Below are 20,488 nucleotides of genomic sequence, written 5' to 3'. Positions count from 1 at the left end.
AACTGGGAAAAATAATTTTTTTTTCCACTTACTGGGCTATTCACCACTATCTACTATATAACTTTTACTTCTTTGTACTACCTTGAAATATGCTTTAATCATTATTTTGGAACTGGGAAATATCCCAACATTTTGGCATTGATTTATGAAGGGAGAACTGGAATGAGATGTATGTCGTACTAAACTTTACTATTAAATTATTTCTCTTGGAGTGTTTTGATTTTTAAAGATTTCCTTCTGTAAAGTCTTGTTGGTTAAATTCATTGAAGATGTTTTGTGATTACACTCATTGTGGATAGTTCCAAAGATTGAGATTTTGTAGGCTCTATTCTGACTTGAATTTTAGCAACTCCATGAATTTTTCTAATTTTTTTTTTTCTGATGCCTGGAATACAAATAAGAAGCTTATGAATGGTTCACTCTTGGTACAGTTTTTTAAAAGATCCATTAGGTTTTTAGTATATTAGTCTGTTTAATATATTAAATTTTAAAGGAGGTTTATTAAAGTGAGATTTTTCATTGTGTATAATTAAGTTATACTTTATCCTGTAAATTTCAAACTCTTTGGATTTCTTCATAACTTTCTGCTGCTGATGGACTAAGATACTGAACTGAAATTTAGGGAAATGTAATTTTAATTTATTGTGTGAAATAACTAACTTCATGGTAAAAGTAAAACAGTGTTTATGAGGACCAGCTTTACCCCAAGTGTGAGCCAGTTAACTGTGCTTTGTTACATGACCAAAGATTATAGTCTCTTACAGAAGTCATTGATTTGGAGGAGGCCTTTTTTTTTGTTCTCTCCTACTGCCCTTATTGTCCATCAGTCTTTTATGCATGTTGCTTAGGCTGCCATTACTCGATACAATTGGACAATGTGGAAAAAGAGGCCAGTCAGAGTAAAAGATGGAGAAATTTGCTCTTACTGCAAAATTAAACTAAGCGGCCATTTTGGCCATTGTTGACAATTAGTAGCTGAACTTTGTGTCTTGAAGTTTTATCCTCTTGGTGGCTGCAACTTTGAGTAGATCACTTATCCTCCTCACTTGAATTGGACTGAATGAAATAGAAAAATATATATCACATGTTAGATCACTCCAGGTGTGAAAGTAAAAAAAAACAACTTTGTATATTGATTAGCACATAGTAAGAACCTGGTAAATGCTAACTGTAATTATTGTTATTGTTCTTCAATATTGATGTATCGGAATGTTAATATTCTTCTGATACTTTTCATTAGAATATGTATTTTACAAAATATTTTTCAGGTAACAGGTGAACCTAAAATGATTGGAACTGAAGTTATTTCAGAATTTTTAATTAACAGTGAAGAATCTAAAGTGGTAATTATTTTCTTATTTTTATGTCTTAAGAAAAAGTAAGTTGGAAACAAATTTTAAAAACCAATTTATTAGGTTTATTTTATATTCTAATTTTCTTTTTTTTTTTTTAATTTTTTTTTTTCAACGTTTATTTATTTTTGGGACAGAGAGAGACAGAGCATGAACGGGGGAGGGGCAGAGAGAGAGGGAGACACAGAATCGGAAACAGGCTCCAGGCTCTGAGCCATCAGCCCAGAGCCCGACGCGGGGCTCGAACTCCCGGACCGCGAGATCATGACCTGGCTGAAGTCGGACGCTTAACCGACTGCGCCACCCAGGCGCCCCTATTCTAATTTTCTTAAAAGCTAAAATTTGGAAGATTCGGAAACAGGAATTGCACAAGAGGAAATTGGTGGGAGAAGAGTAGTCTGGTTTGTTAATTTGGCTTGTTAATTTTCAAAGAAGCCTGGTGCAATGTTTTTGGTTTTTTTTTTTTTTTTTGGGGGGGGGTGGTCAGTATGGTAATTTCATATGACATTTGGTTGACCAGAATATTTTGGTTTTTGTTGACTTTGAAGTATTAGTTAAGATCTGTGCCTGTAATTGTAGAATTTACAGATTTTTCTTTTGAAGCAAATGCTTTCCAGTATAATAAATTAATTCATTATTCAAAGGCTTAGGTCATGACTTTCCATTTCTGCAATATTACAGAATTTAGGTATTGCACTATTTAAGATATTATGAAAACAGATAATAAGAGTGACTTAAATATCTCCACAGGCAAGACTAAAGCTCTTTCCCCATCACATAGGGGAGCTGCATATTCTCGGAGTTGTGTATAATCTTGGCACTATTCAGGGCTGCATGACAGTAGATGGCATTGGTTCTCTTCCTGGATGTCACACAGGTAAAACCATAGCATTGCTAAACAGATATAAAACTAGTAATTAAATCTTCATAAAATAAAATGAATGAAAATAGCATGTTTAAAAATTTTTTTTTTTCAACGTTTTTTATTTATTTTTGGGACAGAGAGAGACAGAGCATGAACAGGGGAGGGGCAGAGAGAGAGGGAGACACAGAATCAGAAACAGGCTCCAGGCTCCGAGCCATCAGCCCAGAGCCTGACGCGGGGCTCGAACTCGCGGACCGCGAGATTGTGACCTGGCTGTAGTCGGACGCTTAACCGACTGCGCCACCCAGGCGCCCCGAAAATAGCATGTTTTAAAAATAGGTCTAATGTACCTTTAACAAAGGCAGTTAGATTATTTGGGTTATTTTAAACTCTGCCATTGCTTCAAAAATAAACAACTGTATTCCTTTCTAATGTATTTTGTATTTGCAAAGTAAGTAAGTCTCATTTCTCCTAAATGAGAAATTGAGCAGCATACAGTAGGTATGGTTAAACATAAAAGTAAAATATGCCTAATTCTTTGATGATTCATGCTGCTACTCAGTAATTGTCTAGAATTTTTCTAGAAATAATATGAAAGTTACAGTATTCAAGCTAAATTTATGTCACTTAACATATCAAATTATTTTAGGGCATTGATTATTTTTTGTTTCAGGAAAACATTCCTTGAGTATGTCAGTCAGAGGGAGACAGGATTTAGAAATTCAAGGTCCTCGACTTAACAATACAAAAGAAGAGAAAACGTCTATCAAATATGGTCCTGATCGACGTTTAGATCCCATTATCACGGAGGAAATGCCACTGTTGGAGGTATTTCACTTTTTAAAATTTCATGGACTTAATAAATTATAAGGTCAGATAATATTTTCAGTAAATTAATTGTAGACTTTGAAGGTACTGATGTTACATTGAACCATACTTTTTATAGACTTTGAAGGTACTGATGTTACATTGAACCATACTTTTTAATTATTGCTAAGCTAGGAACGGTTAAATAGGTCTAATTTACAAAGGTAAGTCACAGCCAGGTTATAAAATATAAACCTCAAAATATTGATGGAAATTGAGAAAATGCATTTAAAGAACACTTTATTAAAATCAGTGGCTCTTTTTTGATAAGGTACACAAATAATATAGGAATTAATGCTTGTAAAAAGTTTACACAAAATAGATAAATATATTCGTAAGAAACAATATTCCCTTTATTCTCTCTGTTTTCCTACCCCACCCTACTTTTATGCCATATAAGTTCCAGCTTTTTTAGTTGCAGAAGATAGAAACTGATGCTAGGGAGCATAAGCCAAAAAAGAGAAAATGTATTATTTAGTTAAAGGATATTGGAACATCTCTTGGAAACTGAAGTATTCTAGAACAGTAAGACTCAGAAAAATAAGGACTTGGCACCTCCAGGAAATTTAGCAGCAAATGTTTGTGAGCCTTTAGAAAGCATTGCTTTTGATATGACCTTAGTTTAACAACTTCTCCAGTCTTTGTGCCACTTTATTACTAGTTTCAAGTTTCTAGGAGAGAAATCTGGCCTACCTTGGATCAGTTGTCTACCTGAGAGGCAGACCAGTGGCAGGGTTGTATAGTATTACAGACACTGGCAGGTCTTTCCTCCTGCATCCTCAAGTTTTCTTAGTAGGGGAGTTAGATGCTTAGCCACTTACCTTTTACAAGTGCTCGTGATATTAAATTGGCATTTTCTCCTTTCAGACCTTTCACTGAACACTTATGGATAGTTTTAGTAATTATAAATGGAATCATACTGCACATTTTATCTTTACTTACTTTTTGTCTTTAACAACATAACTTGGTCTTTGTTTTCATTCAGTAAAAATTCCTTATTTTACAGCTATATATGGTATTCCTTTATTTAGATACCATAATGTATTTTAACCATTTGTCTGTTGTTGAGTGTGGTTCTGGTTTTTCATCATTACTGATAGTTCTGCAGTAAATCACATTATGTATATACTTTGTGTTCTAGTTTAGACTAAAGTGGAATTGCTCGGTCAAAGGATATATAAATAAAATGTTTTGTAACATACTACAGAATTACCTTCAGCAAGGCTATAGCAATTTGCACTTACCTTGAGTATGAGAATATCCGTTGTCTCACATTTATGACATACTGGGTATTATCACTTTTTTTTTTTTTTTTACTTTTGCAAATCAGATTGGTGAAAAATGACATTCTTTTTATTTACATTTCTCTGATGTCTGATAAGATTGATCAATCTTCATACGGTTTTTGTTCATATGATTTTTTTTCTTCTATATGTTTATATGATTACCTGTTGATACCCTTTGAATTGGGTACCATTTCCCTTTTCTCATTGGATGGTTTTTATGGGCACTAATCCTATGCCTGTATGGGGAGGGGGAGGTATACTCATTAAAAAAGTAAAGGGGAGGGTTGTGTTTGAGGGAGGGTATTGCTGAGCCACATGTATTCTCCCCAAGTTTTACACTTGGTTAATTATGGTTCACTTAAAGAGTTATGTAGGGCAAAAAAAAAAAAAAAAAGACTTATGGACTGACTTCAGTGCTAGCTTCTGCTTGGTAAATATTTTATATATTTTAACTTTGATTTGGTGTCTTTCACCATGTTAAGGCTTTTAACATATATGAAGGCCTATCTGATTGTCCTTTGTTGCTTCTGAGTTTTACAAACACTTTTAAGAGACTTCTATAGTCAAAACTTTTACTGTTTTATTTTTTAATGTCTGTGTTCTGTTTTAAATCCAAGGGAATAATACTCTTCCGAATGTCAAGGGGTAGCGAGTCAAACTTTATTTTTACCGTTAATTGAATATTGGCAACTCATTATTACCATCTTTCTAATATACTAGTATCCTTAAAGTGTGTATACCTATTTTTATTTTTTTCTGTGGGTACCTATTCTTGCCGATAATAATTCCTCATCTTTCTTTGTCAATACTATAATCTTGCTTTATAATTTTTTGAATCTGACAAACCAGATTAAAAATTAATCTTTAATTTTTTTTCTTTTTTCTTATACTTGTGCCATTTTTGTATAAGCCTGTCAAGTTCCCGTAGTAATGCATTGGATTTTTATTAGGATTTGCATTGCTACATCTAGGAGTTCTAAGGCTGAAGATGGATTGAAATGAGTTGGGATCCAAATTTTATTTTAGGGCTATTCATCATTATAGCTAGCTAGCTAGCTAGCTGGCTATTTATTTATTTATTTATTGTTTTTCAGTTTATATGTATTGAGAGAGAGAGTGCATGTGTGAGCAGGGAAAGAAAGGTCAGAGAGAGAGAGGGAGGGAGAGAATCCCAAGCAGGTTGTGCACTGTCCACACAGAGGCACACAGGACTCAATCTCACAAGTGTGAGATCATGACCTGAGCTGAAATCAGGAGTTGGATGCATAATCGACTAAGCCATCCAGGCGCCCCCCATCATTATAGTTTAGAAGTCACTAATTTATACAGTTTGCTTGGAATTCTATACATAAGAATTTCCTAGAGCTTACTTTGAAAGGGAAGATTCTGACCCCTCTGGTTAATTGAAATCAGTCCATTGAGGACACCAGAATACTCAGTTTTTATAGCTTACCCTTTTTTTTTAAGCTTATTTATTTTGAGAGTGTGAGAGAGCATGAGTAGGAGAGGGGCAGAGAGAATGAGAGAGAGAGAGAGAGAGAGGGAGAGAGAATGAATCCCAAGCAGGCCCTGCACTGTTAGTGCAGAGCCCGACTCAGGGCTTGATCTCAGGAACTGAACCATCAGATCACGACCTTAACCAAGATCAAGAGTTGGATGCTTAACTGACTGAGCCACCCAGCTTATACATTTCATTGTATCTGATGATTAAGATGTTCTTTGTTACTAAGATTGGTAAAAGTACAAATGTTTTTTTAAAAAAAAAATTTTTTTTTTTTTTTTTCAACTTTTATTTATTTTTGGGACAGAGAGAGACAGAGCATGAGCAGGGGAGGGGCAGAGAGAGAGGGAGACACAGAATCGGAAATAGGCTCCAGGCTCTGGGCCATCAGCCCAGAGCCTGATGCGGGGCTCGAACTCACAGACCGTGAGATCGTGACCTGGCTGAAGTCGGACGCTTAACCGACTGCGCCACCCAGGCGCCCCAAAAGTACAAATGTTTTTTAAGTGTGGTACTTCTCAGATGATAGATTATTATGTATAGAGCCTTTCTTTTAGACTTTTTTCTAAGCTCCATCTCTAATTATCTGACCTTGGAAAGTTTCTTCTCTTACGAAATGAGGAAAATTGAACCAGATGATGTTTAATTTTAAATGTTTAACTGAGTAGTCTTTAAAATTATTTTGTTTTTGATATTGCTCATTCTGTATTTAAGTTTTCTTCTTGCATACCATAGTGGTTTAAAAAAAAAAAACTTTATTGTTATAGATGTCATTTTCCTTGCAGAAGGTAAAATATGTAGAGGACCTCTTATTCTACATAGCAACAACGGGTGTTTGGTTGATTAAACAAAAAAGCTTGTAGTGAATAACAAAAAAACCCCACAATAGATCCATATCATAAATATTTTGCCTTAAGAAAATACATAAATGTACATTCATTCACTGTCTTGCCATCCTCTTACCTTGGGGGGGGGGGGGGATTTAGGTCAGAGGCCTTTTCTTTAAATTTTTTTTAATGTTTGTTTATTTTGAGAGAGAGAAAGAGAGAGAACATGCATGAGCAGGGGAGGGGCAGAGAGAAAGGGAGACATAGAATCTGGAGCAGGCTCCAGACTCGAGCTGTCAGCACAGAGCCCACTGTGGGGCTCAAACTCGTGAACTGTGAGATCATGACCTGAGCTGAAGTTGAACACTTAATTAACCAACTGAGCCATCCATGCACCCCATTTTCATACCCACTTTTAAAGCTTCTGACATCCACAGAATTTATCTGCTTTCCTTAAGACTATGGCCATAGTGAAATTCCTTTCAAACTTAGATTAAGAAACAGGTTTTTCCACTGGATTTTTATAACTCCTCTGGGACTACTAGTCATAACTTTATTAGAACATTTTTTCTTACACTTTTACCTTTATGTTCCTCTTTTCTTGGATACTTTCAGTGTACCTCTGATATTTACACTTAAGGATCTTTTATTTATTTTTTTAAATTTTATTTAACTTTATCTATTTTGAGAGAGAATGCGCATATGCACGGAGGACGGGCAGAGAGATGGGGAGAGAGAATCCCAAGCAAACTCTGCACTGCCAGTACAGAGCCTGATATGGGGCTCAAACTAACAAACCATGATACCATGACCTGAGGAGAAAGCAAGAGTCAAATGCCCAGCCACCCAGGCGCCTGACTTAAGGGGAAATGCAGATAACTTACTAGATGGTTGGTAGCCCATATTTCTACCTCTGTAATACAGGTTCACATTCCCTTATCTGAAATCCTGAGGCCGGATATGTGTTGGAAATCTTTTTCTCCTTTAATTTGTAGAAATTGTGTGTGTGTGTGTGTGTGTGTGTGTGTGTGTGTGTGTGTGTGTGTTTATATAAAGTGTTATGTAACCCCTGTTGGGTTTGCGGTAGCATCTGGAAATCAAGCAAATTAATATTGTGTGACTGAACCATAGGACTATCACACTAAATGGGAAAGGGTATAAAAAGTCTCTCTTAGATCGGGTTTTGTTCCCATGTGAGTTACTAAACGTTTGAGGTCATTTGGAGCTTTTTGGTTTTAAAATTATGGATATGGAATCATGGATCTGTACCTCCCTCCCATTTAAGACTTATGGGGTATCTTTTCATCTTGATGTGTAAATAAATAGTTGAGCTACTTTTCAAGTTGACATTGATAAGGGCTTTTCAACTGACAATTATTTAATTCACATAGCTATGTTAAATTTCTCATAACTTCTCTTACCCATAGTCTACACAGTCGTCAGAGTTTTGCTGATACTCACTTGCCACTGATGTTTTGTCTTTAATTCATACCTCTGACATCTGCTGTTGAATAACATTTTCTAAAATGGTATTGTTAATTGCCACATATTCAGGGAGATATCAAAGAGAATTAATGAAATTCTCTTTATAAAGAAATATAACATCTTAACTTATTATTCATTAGAGGTTCGGAATTTTTAACAGACAATATAATAATATTTTTTCCCTCCAATGCAGGTATTCTTTATACATTTCCCTACAGGGCTCCTCTGTGGAGAAATCCGAAAAGCATATGTAGAGTTTGTCAATGTCAGCAAAAGTCCTCTTACTGGATTGAAGGTTGTTTCTAAACGTCCAGAGTTCTTTACTTTTGGTGGTAACACAGCTGTTCTAACACCACTGAGTCCTTCAGCTTCTGAGAACTGTAGTGCTTACAAGACTGTTGCGACAGACTCTACCGCTGTGTGTACGGCACTCATATCATCAGCTTCCTCTGTAGACTTTGGCATTGGCATAGGGAGTCAGCCAGAGGTGATTCCTGTTCCCCTTCCTGACACTGTTCTTCTACCTGGAGCTTCAGTCCAGCTACCAATGTGGTTACGTGGGCCAGATGAAGAAGGTGTCCATGAAATTAACTTTTTGTTTTACTATGAAAGTGTTAAAAAGCAGCCTAAGATCCGGTGAGTATTATAAAACTTTCTTGATTTAAGCTCTGTGTTTAATGTATGTGCACAAATTCAAATAAACATTTTGATATTTGTTAACATCTGTCATTGTTTATTTAAAAAATTACCCCCTTCTATATTATGCATGATGTTTATAATTGAGTTTGTCCCTAATCTAAGTTCTAAGTAGCCAAAAGTGAAAAAAAATTAGGCTACTATAATCTTCTTAGTGGCTTCTGTCTGTTAACTTCATGATTCTCTGATTCGACCAAGTACCAGGGCCAAAGTTACCACATAATAATGAAGTTCACAGGTACCATTTGTATGTGAAAACAACCTGTCGATAGTCATCCTGTTTCAAGAAAATTACTTTGTTTTACCTTTCCTTTTCCCTGTGCCCTCTTCTGACTCCTGGGAATGTATGGGGGGGGAAAATATATATTTGCAGAACAGATGATTAGAGTGGTGTTACAATAAGGGTCACTGAAGAAATTTACCTTGGCACTCACAAGGGTCTGTGGCCTATAAATCATTAAACAACAGGTTATTTTATTTGTGATAATGCTGCTGTCATTTTTATAAAATTAACTAGGAATAATTGTATTACTCCATTTATTAATGGAATATCTAAAATATCTAAGACTTCTGAGGACAAAATGATACAGTATTTATAATGGGGACATATTAGATACTCAATAATATTCTCCTTCAGAGTACAATAGAGCATATTCTGGCCAAGGCAGTCAGAGAAGGCTTTGTAGAATATAGTAGTGATGAAATGACCTTCCAAGGAAAGTAAAGATTTCAAAATTTGGGTATCAAGTGGGATAGGCAAGAGAGTAGTGGGTGTTCCAGGGAGTGGCTGTATATATGAATGAAGATTTGCAAATTAGGAAATATAAACTGAATATAGTTAGTTTGGTCGCAGTGTAAAATATGTGTAAAAGAAGGGAAAATTGTTAGAAGTAATGAATTCAGTAAAGTCGTAGGATCCAAAATTAGCATACAGAGATTGATTGCATTTCTAGATGCTAATAATGAACTATCAGAAAAAGAAGTTAAGAAACCAGTCCTATTTACAATTGCGTAAAAAAGAATAAAATACCTAGGAATAAATTTAACCAAGGAGATAAAAGACCTGTACTCTGAAAACTGTAAGACATTGATGAAAGAAATTGAAGATAACATAAATAAATGGAAAGATACACTGTGTTCGTGGATTGGAAGAATTAATATTGTTAATATGTTCATACTTCCCAAAGGAATCGACAGATTCAGTTCAAGCCCCATCAGAATACGATTGGCATTTTTTACAGAATGAGAACAAAGAATCCTAAAATTTGTGTTGAACCACAAAAGACCCCAAATAGCCAAAGCATTCTGGAGAAAGAAGAATAAAGCTGGAACTGTCATGCTACCTGATTTCAAACTATACTACAAAGCTATAGTAATCAATACAGTATGATACTGGGACGAAAATAGACACACATCAGTGGAACACAATAGAAAACCCAGAAATAAATGCATGCATATGTGGTCAATTAATCTTGCCCAGGGAGACAAGAATATACAATGGAGAAGATAGTTTCTTCAATAAATGACGTTGGGAAAATGGGACAACTGCATATAAAAGAATGAACCTGGACCATTAGCTTACACCATAAACAAAGATAATTCACAATGGAGTAAAGACTTGAATGCAAGATTTTAAACCATAAAACTCCTAGAAGAAAACATAGGCAGTGAGCTCTTTGACACTGATCTTAGCAATATTCTTTTGGACCAGTGTTTTCAGGCAAGGGCAGCAAAAGCGAAAACAAATGGGATCACATCAAACTAGAAAGCTTTTGCACAAAGAAACTATCAGCAAAACAAAAAGGCATCCTACTGAATGGGACAGAGTATTTGCAGATCATGTATCCAACAAGGGGTTAATATCCAAAAATATAAATAACCTACACAATTAATATTAAGAACACCCCAATTTAGGGGTGCCTTGTTGGCTCAGTTGGTTAAGTGTCAACTCTTGGTTTTGGCTCAGGTCATGAATTTGCAGTTTGTGAGTTCGAGCCCCACGTTGGGCTCCTCACTGATGGTACAGAGCCTGCTTGGGATTCTCTCTCCCTTTCTCTCTGCCCCTCCCCCACTTACTCAAAATAAATAAACTTTAAAAAAAATTTAAAAAAGAAAAAAAATCCCAATTTAAAAATGGGCAGGGGATCTAAGTAGACATTTTTCCGAAGACCTACCAATGGCCAACAGGCACAAGAGAAGATGCTCAGCATCACTAATCAAGGAAATGCACATCAAAACCACAATGAGATATTACTTCACACTTGTCAAATTGGCTGTTATCAAAGACACAAAGTAATATATATTGGTGAGGATGTGGAGAAAAAGGAACCCACATATACACCATTAGTGGATATGTGAATTGGTACAGCCACTTAGAAAAACAGTATGGAAGTTTCTCAAAAAATTAAAGTGGAACTACCATATAAAGCAATTTCAATTCTGGTATTTATCTGGAGAAAACAAAATCACCAATCCAAAGAGATACATACATTCCTTTGTTCACTGCTGTATTATTTATAATATTAGCCAAGTTGTGGAGGCAACCTAGGTGTCCTGTTGATAAGGATAAAGAAGATGTGCAATGCGCATGTGTACACAAACACACTCAGAGGAATGTTACTCAGCCATAAAGAGGAATGAAATCTTGCCATTTGTGATTACATGGGTGGAGACCTGGACGGGTATTATGCTATGTAAAATAAGACAGACCACATTATTTCACCTGTATGTGGAATCCAAAAAAACCAAACAGACTCATAGAAGAAAGAAGCTGTTGGTTACCAGAGTAGGGAGGAGTTGGTGGAGTAGGCGAAATAGGTGAAGGGGATTAAGAGGTACAAATTTTCAATTATAAAAGAAGTCATGAGGATGCAATGTACAGTGTAGGGAATATAGTCAGTAATATTGCAATAGCTTTGTATGATAGGTGGTCACTAGATTTATCAAAGGGATAATTTCATAATATATAAAAATACTGAATCACTATGATTTATCCCTGAAACTAATAGGATATTGTATTTCAATTGTACTTTAAAAAAAATATGGGGCGCCTGGGTGCTTCAGTCAGTTAAGCGTCTGACTTCGGCTCAGGCCATGATCTCACAGTTCGTGAGTTCTAGCCCTGCGTTGGGCTATGTGCTAACAGCTCAGAACCTGGATCCTGCTTTGGGTTCTGTGTCTCCCTCTCTCTCTGCCCCTCCCCCACTCACACTCTGTCTCTCTCTGTCTCAAAAATAAGTCAATGTGAAACATTTAAAAAAAAAAATTAGGAGGTGACATTAAAAAAAAAAAGTAACGGGGAATTAACATGGAAATGTAAATAGCTGTATTGTGGAGGGCTTTGAATGCCAAGTTAAATTTTGAAGTTTACTTGATAGGGGATCAGTTACTTTGGAACCACTGTCAGAGAAGAAGCATAATGAGGACATTGCTGCATGAAAATTATTTTCCTGTGCTAGACTGATGAGTTTGGTAAGCAGACATGCCTAGAGTCAAGGTGACTATTAGTTTCCTTCTGAACTGAGAAGAATTGAACGGAAGTTACACTACATAATTTTACTTTATTATTCTGTTTTTGTTTTGTTTTCTGAGTATAAGTGGTCCTGAGAGCAATTAGGTTTTAAAAGCTTTATTTGGAATTAGAGAGTCATAACACATGGAGAGGTTCTTACATTAAACTTGCTATTTTTTATTTCTTCAGTCACAGAATATTAAGACACACTGCAGTCATTTGTACCAGCCGATCTTTGAATGTACGGGCCACTGTCTGCAGAAGTAATTCTCTTGAAGATGAGGAGGGCAGAGGGGGCAATATGTTAGTCTTTGTGGATGTGGAAAATACCAATACTGTAAGTTGGTTTAAAACTAAATTTTATTTTTAATTATAGTGGAAGTGTTTCCTTTATTTTTAGTAAAGGATTCTTTTTTCACAAGATAGCATAAGCTAGGAATTTAGGAATATTCATATACAACAGTGTGAAAATGTCTTAATTTTCTATTAGCTTTGTGATTTTAAGTCTCTTCAAATAAAATGACCTGGTGGCATTAATATGGTATGTATCATATGAAAGGTAGCCCTATACGTGAGTAATTAAACCCAAAAGAGATCTGATAGAGTGCTTTCTAGTCTCACCGTTCAGAATCTGTTGATGTAATTAAATTTACAAAGTTCTGTATTAGGATTTCCCATTCAGTATTATTAACTTGATAATCATCACTTACATATTTCTGAGAGTACCATTTTCCTTATATAAAGCATTTCAAACATTTTATCATTCCTGTTTATTTATATACTCTAAATATAAAAATGAGTATTAAAGAAGAAAATGTGATCTCATTATTAAAATAATATCTTAGTGGGGCACCTAGGTGGCTCAGTTGGTAAGGCCATTGATCTCAGCTCAGGTCTTGGTCTCAGGGTTGTGAGTTCGAGCCCTGCATTGCACTCCACTCCTGGGCGTGAAGCCTACTTAATAATAATAAGATAGCATCTTAGCATCAGATTGATTCAGTTCAGATACTTACATGAAGTGTTGCTTATTCTGTAATGAATTCTGTAATGTCCTTTGTTTTAGCTTCATAAATTTGTAAGGTTGCTTTTTAGGATATTTAGGATTTATGTGCTTAATACTTTGGTGATCTTTAAAGAAAATAACATTTGTAAAAGTAAGAAAATTGTAATAATTTCAAATTAGCTCTTTTCCAGGTAAATGAAAAATTGTATACAGATTAACTTTATGTGCATTGGCTGTGTATGGAGATTCTGATTTGTTCAATTTTTGTTTATTTTTGCCTTAATGACAATGAGATCTCTCAGAAAGATGAGAAGGAATAAAAAAAATACTACAGTTTTGATTAAAAATTGACAACAAATACTGTTTGATTAAATACTATCAGTAACTCATTATGATAGGTTCTAATGACTGAATACTCCAGTGGGAGTGCATCATAGTTAAATACAGTTCTCATATAAAAAAAAATAATACAGTTCTCTAAGTAAGTTTAAGGAGGGATTTAAATAACGTAAGCATTCCGAAATGTATATTATTTATTTCAAAATAAAAATGTAATCTTATGTTAATTAATACTTACTTTGGTAACAGAGTTAGAATATTATTTACATTAGAATATTCTAAGTTCATGCCCCTAAATCTTAAATGACTCTTTTATTTCTTTTTGATAGAGTGAAGCAGGTGTTAAGGAATTCCATATAGTACAAGTATCGAGTAGTAGCAAACACTGGAAATTCCAGAAATCTGTAAATCTCTCTGAAAACAAAGGTTTGTGCTTTATTTTCCTTTTCATAGTAAATTTTCAAATCTTCATTGCTTGATTTTTTTTCAGAATAGTACTATAATATCAGAAGATTGTTGGTACCTTTTTTATAATTAACTTTTTTAAGCATTAAGTTGTGTTTTCATTAGTTCAAGTGACTGTGAATCAAATTACCTATCTTAATCTGTTCTTTCCCATCTTTTTATTCCCTTCCACATATTTCTATTTGCATTTTCTTTATTTAATTGGAAAATCAGTGCCTGAGTAGATGATCACTTTCAAAATTTCAAACAGTACAGAAACATATAGACTAGAATGTGGAAGGTTCTTTTTGTGTCCTTTGCCACTGGTAGGCTGTTTTTTCTGTGTATAACCATACCTCTGTAGTGACTGACTTTATACCCATAAAACACTTAAAAGAATATACATACTTGTGATATATATTGACAGATTGTTTTCCAGGATATTTCTGTCAGTTATCCTGGTAGTAATATGAGAATGCCAGTGCTTTTAAGAGTGGAGGGAAGCTGACAAAATATTTGCTCTTTCTGGAGAAAAATTGTACAGTATTATTTCAGAAGCTATAAAAATATTTAAACTCATACTTAGCCTTTCAGTAATCCTTATTTTTGGAATTTGTACAAAGGAATTAATTCAAAACATAGGAAAATCTGTATACTGAGAGCAGGGCAGTTAATTGCAAAGTTGTGTTTAATAGGGAGAAATTCAGTATGGCTTTAATGTAAATTATAACTCAGACTATTTTTTAGTCACTAAAATTTATTAACATTTTAAAAGTGTCTGTAATAGCAGGGAAATGCATCATAGCACAGTATGTGCATATAGCAATATTGATGTAAGTCATACATACGAAAAAATACTGAAAGGAAATGAAGAAATGATAGAATGGTGGGTTGTGGGCTCCCTGGTTCCCAGGTTCGGATCTTTTAAACTTTTATCTGTAATTTCACACACACACACACACACATAAATATAAAATGAGTATTATTTATTCACACACACACACACACACACACACACAAGCACATGTGTGACCATGTATTTCAAGAAAGTTGAATTTCATCCTTTTTATGGGCTGAGTGAAATTTGCTTTATTGACATGAGAACAAAGATGTTTTTCATTAAACATTATTTATAATTATGAATTATTTTCCAGTATTGTTAAGGAAGTCTGAATAATAAATTAGGTTTTACCATGTCAGAAGCTGAGAAGGATCTTTGAAATTTTTTCTTTCTTTTCTTTCTAGATGCCAAACTTGCCAGCAGGGAGAAGGGAAAATTTTGCTTCAAGGCAATACGATGTAAGGAAAAAGAAGGTAAATTCATTTTATTTTCAGACTTTCTTAATGGTATTTTATATTTCATGCCAACGATATGATTAGCTTGTTTTCCCCTGTTTTTTAGTTGCCACACAGTCCTCAGAAAAATACACCTTTGCAGATATCATCTTTGGAAATGAACAGGTATGAAAATAAGCACAATAGCATTTGATCTTCTGGATCAAAGTCACAGTTCTGGAATATCTATTTTGGCAAAACTATTGCTTTAGTAATCCTCAAAATCTTTAGTGGGTGAATATGTCAACATTGTTGGGTTTTGCAGCTTCCCTTCATGCTCTAAAACAGACCAGAAATACTATGTGGATTATGCCATTTTAGTTAGTTATTCAAAACTAACTTTCTTTTGAGGGTATCACAGGAAAAAAGTATAAACCTTGGTATTAAAGAAAGAAACCAGATTATACAAGGGAACCAATTTATTAGGTAAAGTGGTTACAGTGGAACATAAAGATGATAATTCTCTGGATTTTGGTGTATCATATGGTTCTGAGACCAAAATAATAAGCTCTTTTGTAGTTTTAAATGTATTTTCCAAAACAGTAGTATTTCAAGTTAATTATTTGTAAGAATCACTTAGAGTAGGTTTTCAAACTTTCACAACATGTGTGGGGCTCTTGTTAAATGCAAATTCTATTTCAGTGGGACTAGGGTGGGACCTGAGATTCTAAATTGCTATAAGCTGGAGCATCTGGTTGGCACATTTGGTAGAACATGTGACTCTTGATTTGGGGGTTGTGAGTTCGTGCCCTGCATGGGGCATAGTTTACTTAATAAAAAATATGTATACTAAATTACTGTAAGCTCCTAGATGATGTTAAGGTTATTAGTCTCTTTTTTTTTTTTTTCAGACCCTATTTTTGATCTGAGAATTTTGTAAAAGTGAAAATTTTGCTTTCCTGCCTCCAAAACTTTGATTCGTTATGTCTTGGGGGGAGTTTGGGAATATGCATTTTTTCCTTCCCTCCCTCCCTTCCTATTTATGTATTTTGAGAGAGGCACAGAGACAGGGACAATATGAGTCGGGGAGGGGCAGAGAGGGAGAGAGAGAGAATCCTAAGCAGGTTCCACACTGTCAGCACAGAGTCCGATGTGGGGCTAGAACTCACAGACTGTGAGATCATGACCCAAGCTGAAATCAGAGAGTTGGAAGCTTAACCCCAGGAATATGCATTTTCAGCCAGCTCTGCATATAATCTGACGAGGTGATGTGGTGATTTGCTTTGAGAAATGCTGGACCAAGGGTGTAAACTTCCACGTAGGCATGCCCTGGTACTGTTACCAATGTTACTGTTTGTGTTTTTGTTTCTTCTTTGTGTTTTTTGATTTGATAATTCCAGACATTCTTATGCTTTTGTATTTCTCTTATCATTGGCCTTCATCTGACTCACTCTTTGTGGCTATCTTTTGACTATTTGAAGAAGCAGTTATTTAGAAATATCTCAGAGTACCAAAAGCCCAGTAATTCCAAAACAAGTATACTTTTAGCAATGCCATGCCTCCTGAATGACTGAATTTAGGTTTCATGATTTCAGTTGTTTGTCCTTTTCACTTCTTTTTTAAATTTAAAATCCCTAGAGACATAATCAAGACCCTTAAATCATATTAAGTGTATAATTTTTATTGTATATATTAGCAAATAATTTTGTATAGGAGTACTGAAGAAAGTAAAAACAAAAAAGGACATTTTCCCTTTTGATGAATCTGGTTGAGTAAATAGAACTCCCCAAGCACTACAGATTAATGAGAGAACTATGGGGACAATTGCTTACCAGAAAATAGTTTATTCTTAAAGGGAAAATGTGTATATTTATTAATATTTAATAATTAACTTGAAACTTAGCATCTATATAATATAGCCTATAATGAAGGGAATCCTAAGTGTAGACAGTTTACTGTGAAACATAATATCCCATTAAAGGAAATCCTGTACTTCTGATTCCATTAAGAAGTTTTTAAAAAATTCTTTTCTCATGTTCTCTTCCTTCAAGTAGAAGAGCCACATTAAGACCAATTACTCAGTTTGCATTCTGTTTCACTAGATGTTGTCTAGTATTCGAAGTATTCGAATGAGAACGATTTCTGTTATTTTAATAGCACAAAAAATATTACTTTTCAATAATTTATTTTTTATTCATTTTCTTAGAGCTACCCATCATCTTCCCTGGATACTTGGAAGGTCAAACCTAATGTCATGGCAGTGTAGATTAATTATTTTGAGGTAACAGCTTTAAGATTCAGGGTAATTTATACCAAATATTTTAGGTGTTTAAATGTTTTAGTGTGTTTTACAGCCTCCCTCTATTGACAGATTGACAAGAAATTTTTTAATAAGCGTTTTGGTTATACAGAAACATATAGAGAAATATAAATTTTGGTAGGGTGTATTTAATTGAAAACATTTATGTAGATAAGTGATTTTCTTTTGACAGATAATCAGTTCAGCAAGTCCATGTGCAGACTTCTTTTATCGAAGCTTATCTTCTGAATTAAAGAAACCACAAGCCCAGCCGTCCGTGCATACTGAAAAACAGTCATTAGAGGATGCTGTGAGATTGATTCAGAAGTGCAGTGAGGTGGATTTGAATATTGTCGTATTATGGAAGGTATGTGTTACTAAATTATTTCAGCAAGCCTTGCCTACGGATACTTGAGCCTTAACCTAAAGAACAAATGTAAGCTGGTATTTGCATTTTTTCTGCTTAAATTTTTAGTTTCAATATTAAAGTTGTTTTATAATTTTATTTAGTAGTTCTATAATGACTTTTTTACTTAAAGAATTCAAATTAGATAGCTTTCTTCTTTGTTATTGTTACTTCTAAGTGGTACTGAGAATATTATAGATTTGTTAATGAAAACAACTGTTATTATTAAATTCTTTGTTATTGGCATTTTCAGAAACTGAAAATGGAAAAAATAGCACTGTGAACCTTTAGGTACCCATTACTCAGACTCCATAGTCACTAATTTGTTGCTATTCATCTTTCATCTATTCCATTAGCCCCTCTCCTTTGTTTTCTTTTATTTTTACTTTCCTTTATTATTTGCTATAGTATTTTTTTTTTTTTAGTGACATAATATTTTACGTGTAAATGCTCTGTATTCTAGCAGATGAAGACTTTCTTTAACATCTCCAAAATATTGTTATCTCATCCAACCAAATTAACAGTAATTCTTAATTATGATCTATTTGTTGGTCTGTTTTTGTTTTTTCCAGATTATTTTAAAATATTTTAATTTTTAAAAAATCATATCCAAATAAGATCCACACATGACAGAGCAAAATGAGATTGCTTAGGCATTAGTCTTCCTTAGAGTTACCTGTTATACAGAGCAGGCTTGTTTCGCACAGTGTACCCTCTGTATCTTAGAAATTTATAATTGTATATAAATTGTATACATTACATAGAATATATAATAAAATTATATATTACTTTTTAAAAAACAATTCTACAGTGAAATTAAGGATCTTGCTTAAGGATATTCACCTGAACTATGTGGAAAGGTTTCATTTTGTGTTGTCTGATACAAGAGCTCTCTCACATAGAGGTATTTTCATAGTAGATGATCAATATATGTATTTTTAAATTGGTTCAGATATTCTAGACTATTATTTTTACTAAATCACACATTTTTAAATAAACTTTCTTGAAACTAAGCTGGCATAAGTTTTTTATTTTTTATTTTTTATTTTTTGCATGAGTTTTAATAAAACTGCTTAAACAAATTGGTACTTTTGTTGACTATAGATGTTTAATATTTAAAAGGTCAGTTACACATTTTTAGCTTGAAATCAGATGTTCTTGGGGCTTAGAATCAAGAGGATTCTATTTTCAGGCTTAGCAGTATTTTCCTCTTAATGTAAACCAACCAGTCATTAAATATATACTATAACCGTGGCGTATGTGGCTGTCACTCCACAGATTCCTGCCGTGTAACAGTTTGTAATTTTACTGAGACAAGATTTTGAGTAATCTGTATTCTGTATTCATTGTTAAGTCCACAGTAACTTTGGCTGGGGGTGAAAGTGTTACCTTTTAAAAAACAGCCCGGAATAAAATCCCACTACTAGTAGTACTGCTGATCACATGAAGAAGAAAACTAAGATTGTGATGCTCCTTGGCTAGAAAATGGAAATTGGAATAGAATGAAGAATGGGATATGAAGTTGGTAGTGGCTCGTATTTGTGTTTATCACATGCTCATTTGAGAAAGTGGTAGAGTTCCTTTAGTGAGGTCTCTAGATAATGCAGAAATGACACACTGAATGAAATGAAATTTGAAAAGTCATTTAAGCTGTGGAGGAGGAAACACAGGATGCCTAGGACTCTTTTAATAAAATATAATTCAGGAGAAAAACCGAGCTCAGACAACATCTTTGTGAAAAATAATTGGAAAAGAGGCACAGAAAAACTCAGCAGTTTTAACTAAGCATAAATGTTTGTTTTAAAAAGCAAAGCCTTTGTGCAGAAAGGAGAATGTTATTTATAGAATTAGACATGGCTAGGGGTGATTTTTGTTCGATCCCATGAGACCATTGGAAAAAAGGTGACATGTCTCAGAACCTTGTATTCAACCTCTCAAAGGTCCACCCCGTCAGGTGTTTAAGTCCAGCATTTTGGGTTATGTATTGGTTCACACGAGCAGGTCCTGGGCTGTCCAATGCCTTAGTGCACTACTCCCAAGTTGGTCTGCAGATGACATGCTGTCACTGGTCATGGTAAAATGAGTACAAAAATTGAACATAAACATTTAGAAACTTCTATAGCATTTTGGCTGAGAAATTTTGTGTCTGTTGAATCTAATAGTAAAAAAATTGGGCTTGTTAAAAAATTTTTAAACCTTTGTATTTGCATAATGTGGCAGTAACAGCGTATCAGAGCCATTTACGTATTATATTTTCTCTGGGACAGAAGCGGTTCAAGAGGGAGATGAGTTATATGCTGGAACCAGTGTTTTGACATAGATGAAATTGGCC

General features: G+C 34.4%; 1 protein-coding gene across 5 annotated transcripts in view; it reads left to right on the top strand.

The window, feature by feature from the left end:
- TRAPPC8 (trafficking protein particle complex subunit 8) overlaps positions 1-20,488 on the top strand; it is an 84,131-nt gene that overhangs the window by 50,974 nt on the left and 12,669 nt on the right. For all 5 annotated transcript variants that reach the window (XM_043558543.1, XM_043558541.1, XM_043558539.1 and 2 more), the window contains 9 exons: positions 1,269-1,343; positions 2,103-2,229; positions 2,891-3,045; positions 8,377-8,819; positions 12,580-12,727; positions 14,062-14,158; positions 15,422-15,490; positions 15,579-15,637; positions 17,944-18,117. In XM_043558543.1, the coding sequence (XP_043414478.1) occupies positions 1,269-1,343; positions 2,103-2,229; positions 2,891-3,045; positions 8,377-8,819; positions 12,580-12,727; positions 14,062-14,158; positions 15,422-15,490; positions 15,579-15,637; positions 17,944-18,117 (1,347 nt within the window). The remainder of the gene's footprint in view (positions 1-1,268; positions 1,344-2,102; positions 2,230-2,890; positions 3,046-8,376; positions 8,820-12,579; positions 12,728-14,061; positions 14,159-15,421; positions 15,491-15,578; positions 15,638-17,943; positions 18,118-20,488) is intronic.

Source organism: Prionailurus bengalensis, chromosome D3 (assembly GCF_016509475.1).
Source record: "Prionailurus bengalensis isolate Pbe53 chromosome D3, Fcat_Pben_1.1_paternal_pri, whole genome shotgun sequence".
Taxonomy (NCBI): Eukaryota; Metazoa; Chordata; class Mammalia; order Carnivora; family Felidae; genus Prionailurus; species Prionailurus bengalensis.
Note: the sequence above shows the minus strand (reverse complement) of the source record. Positions and strands in the feature narration are given on the sequence as shown.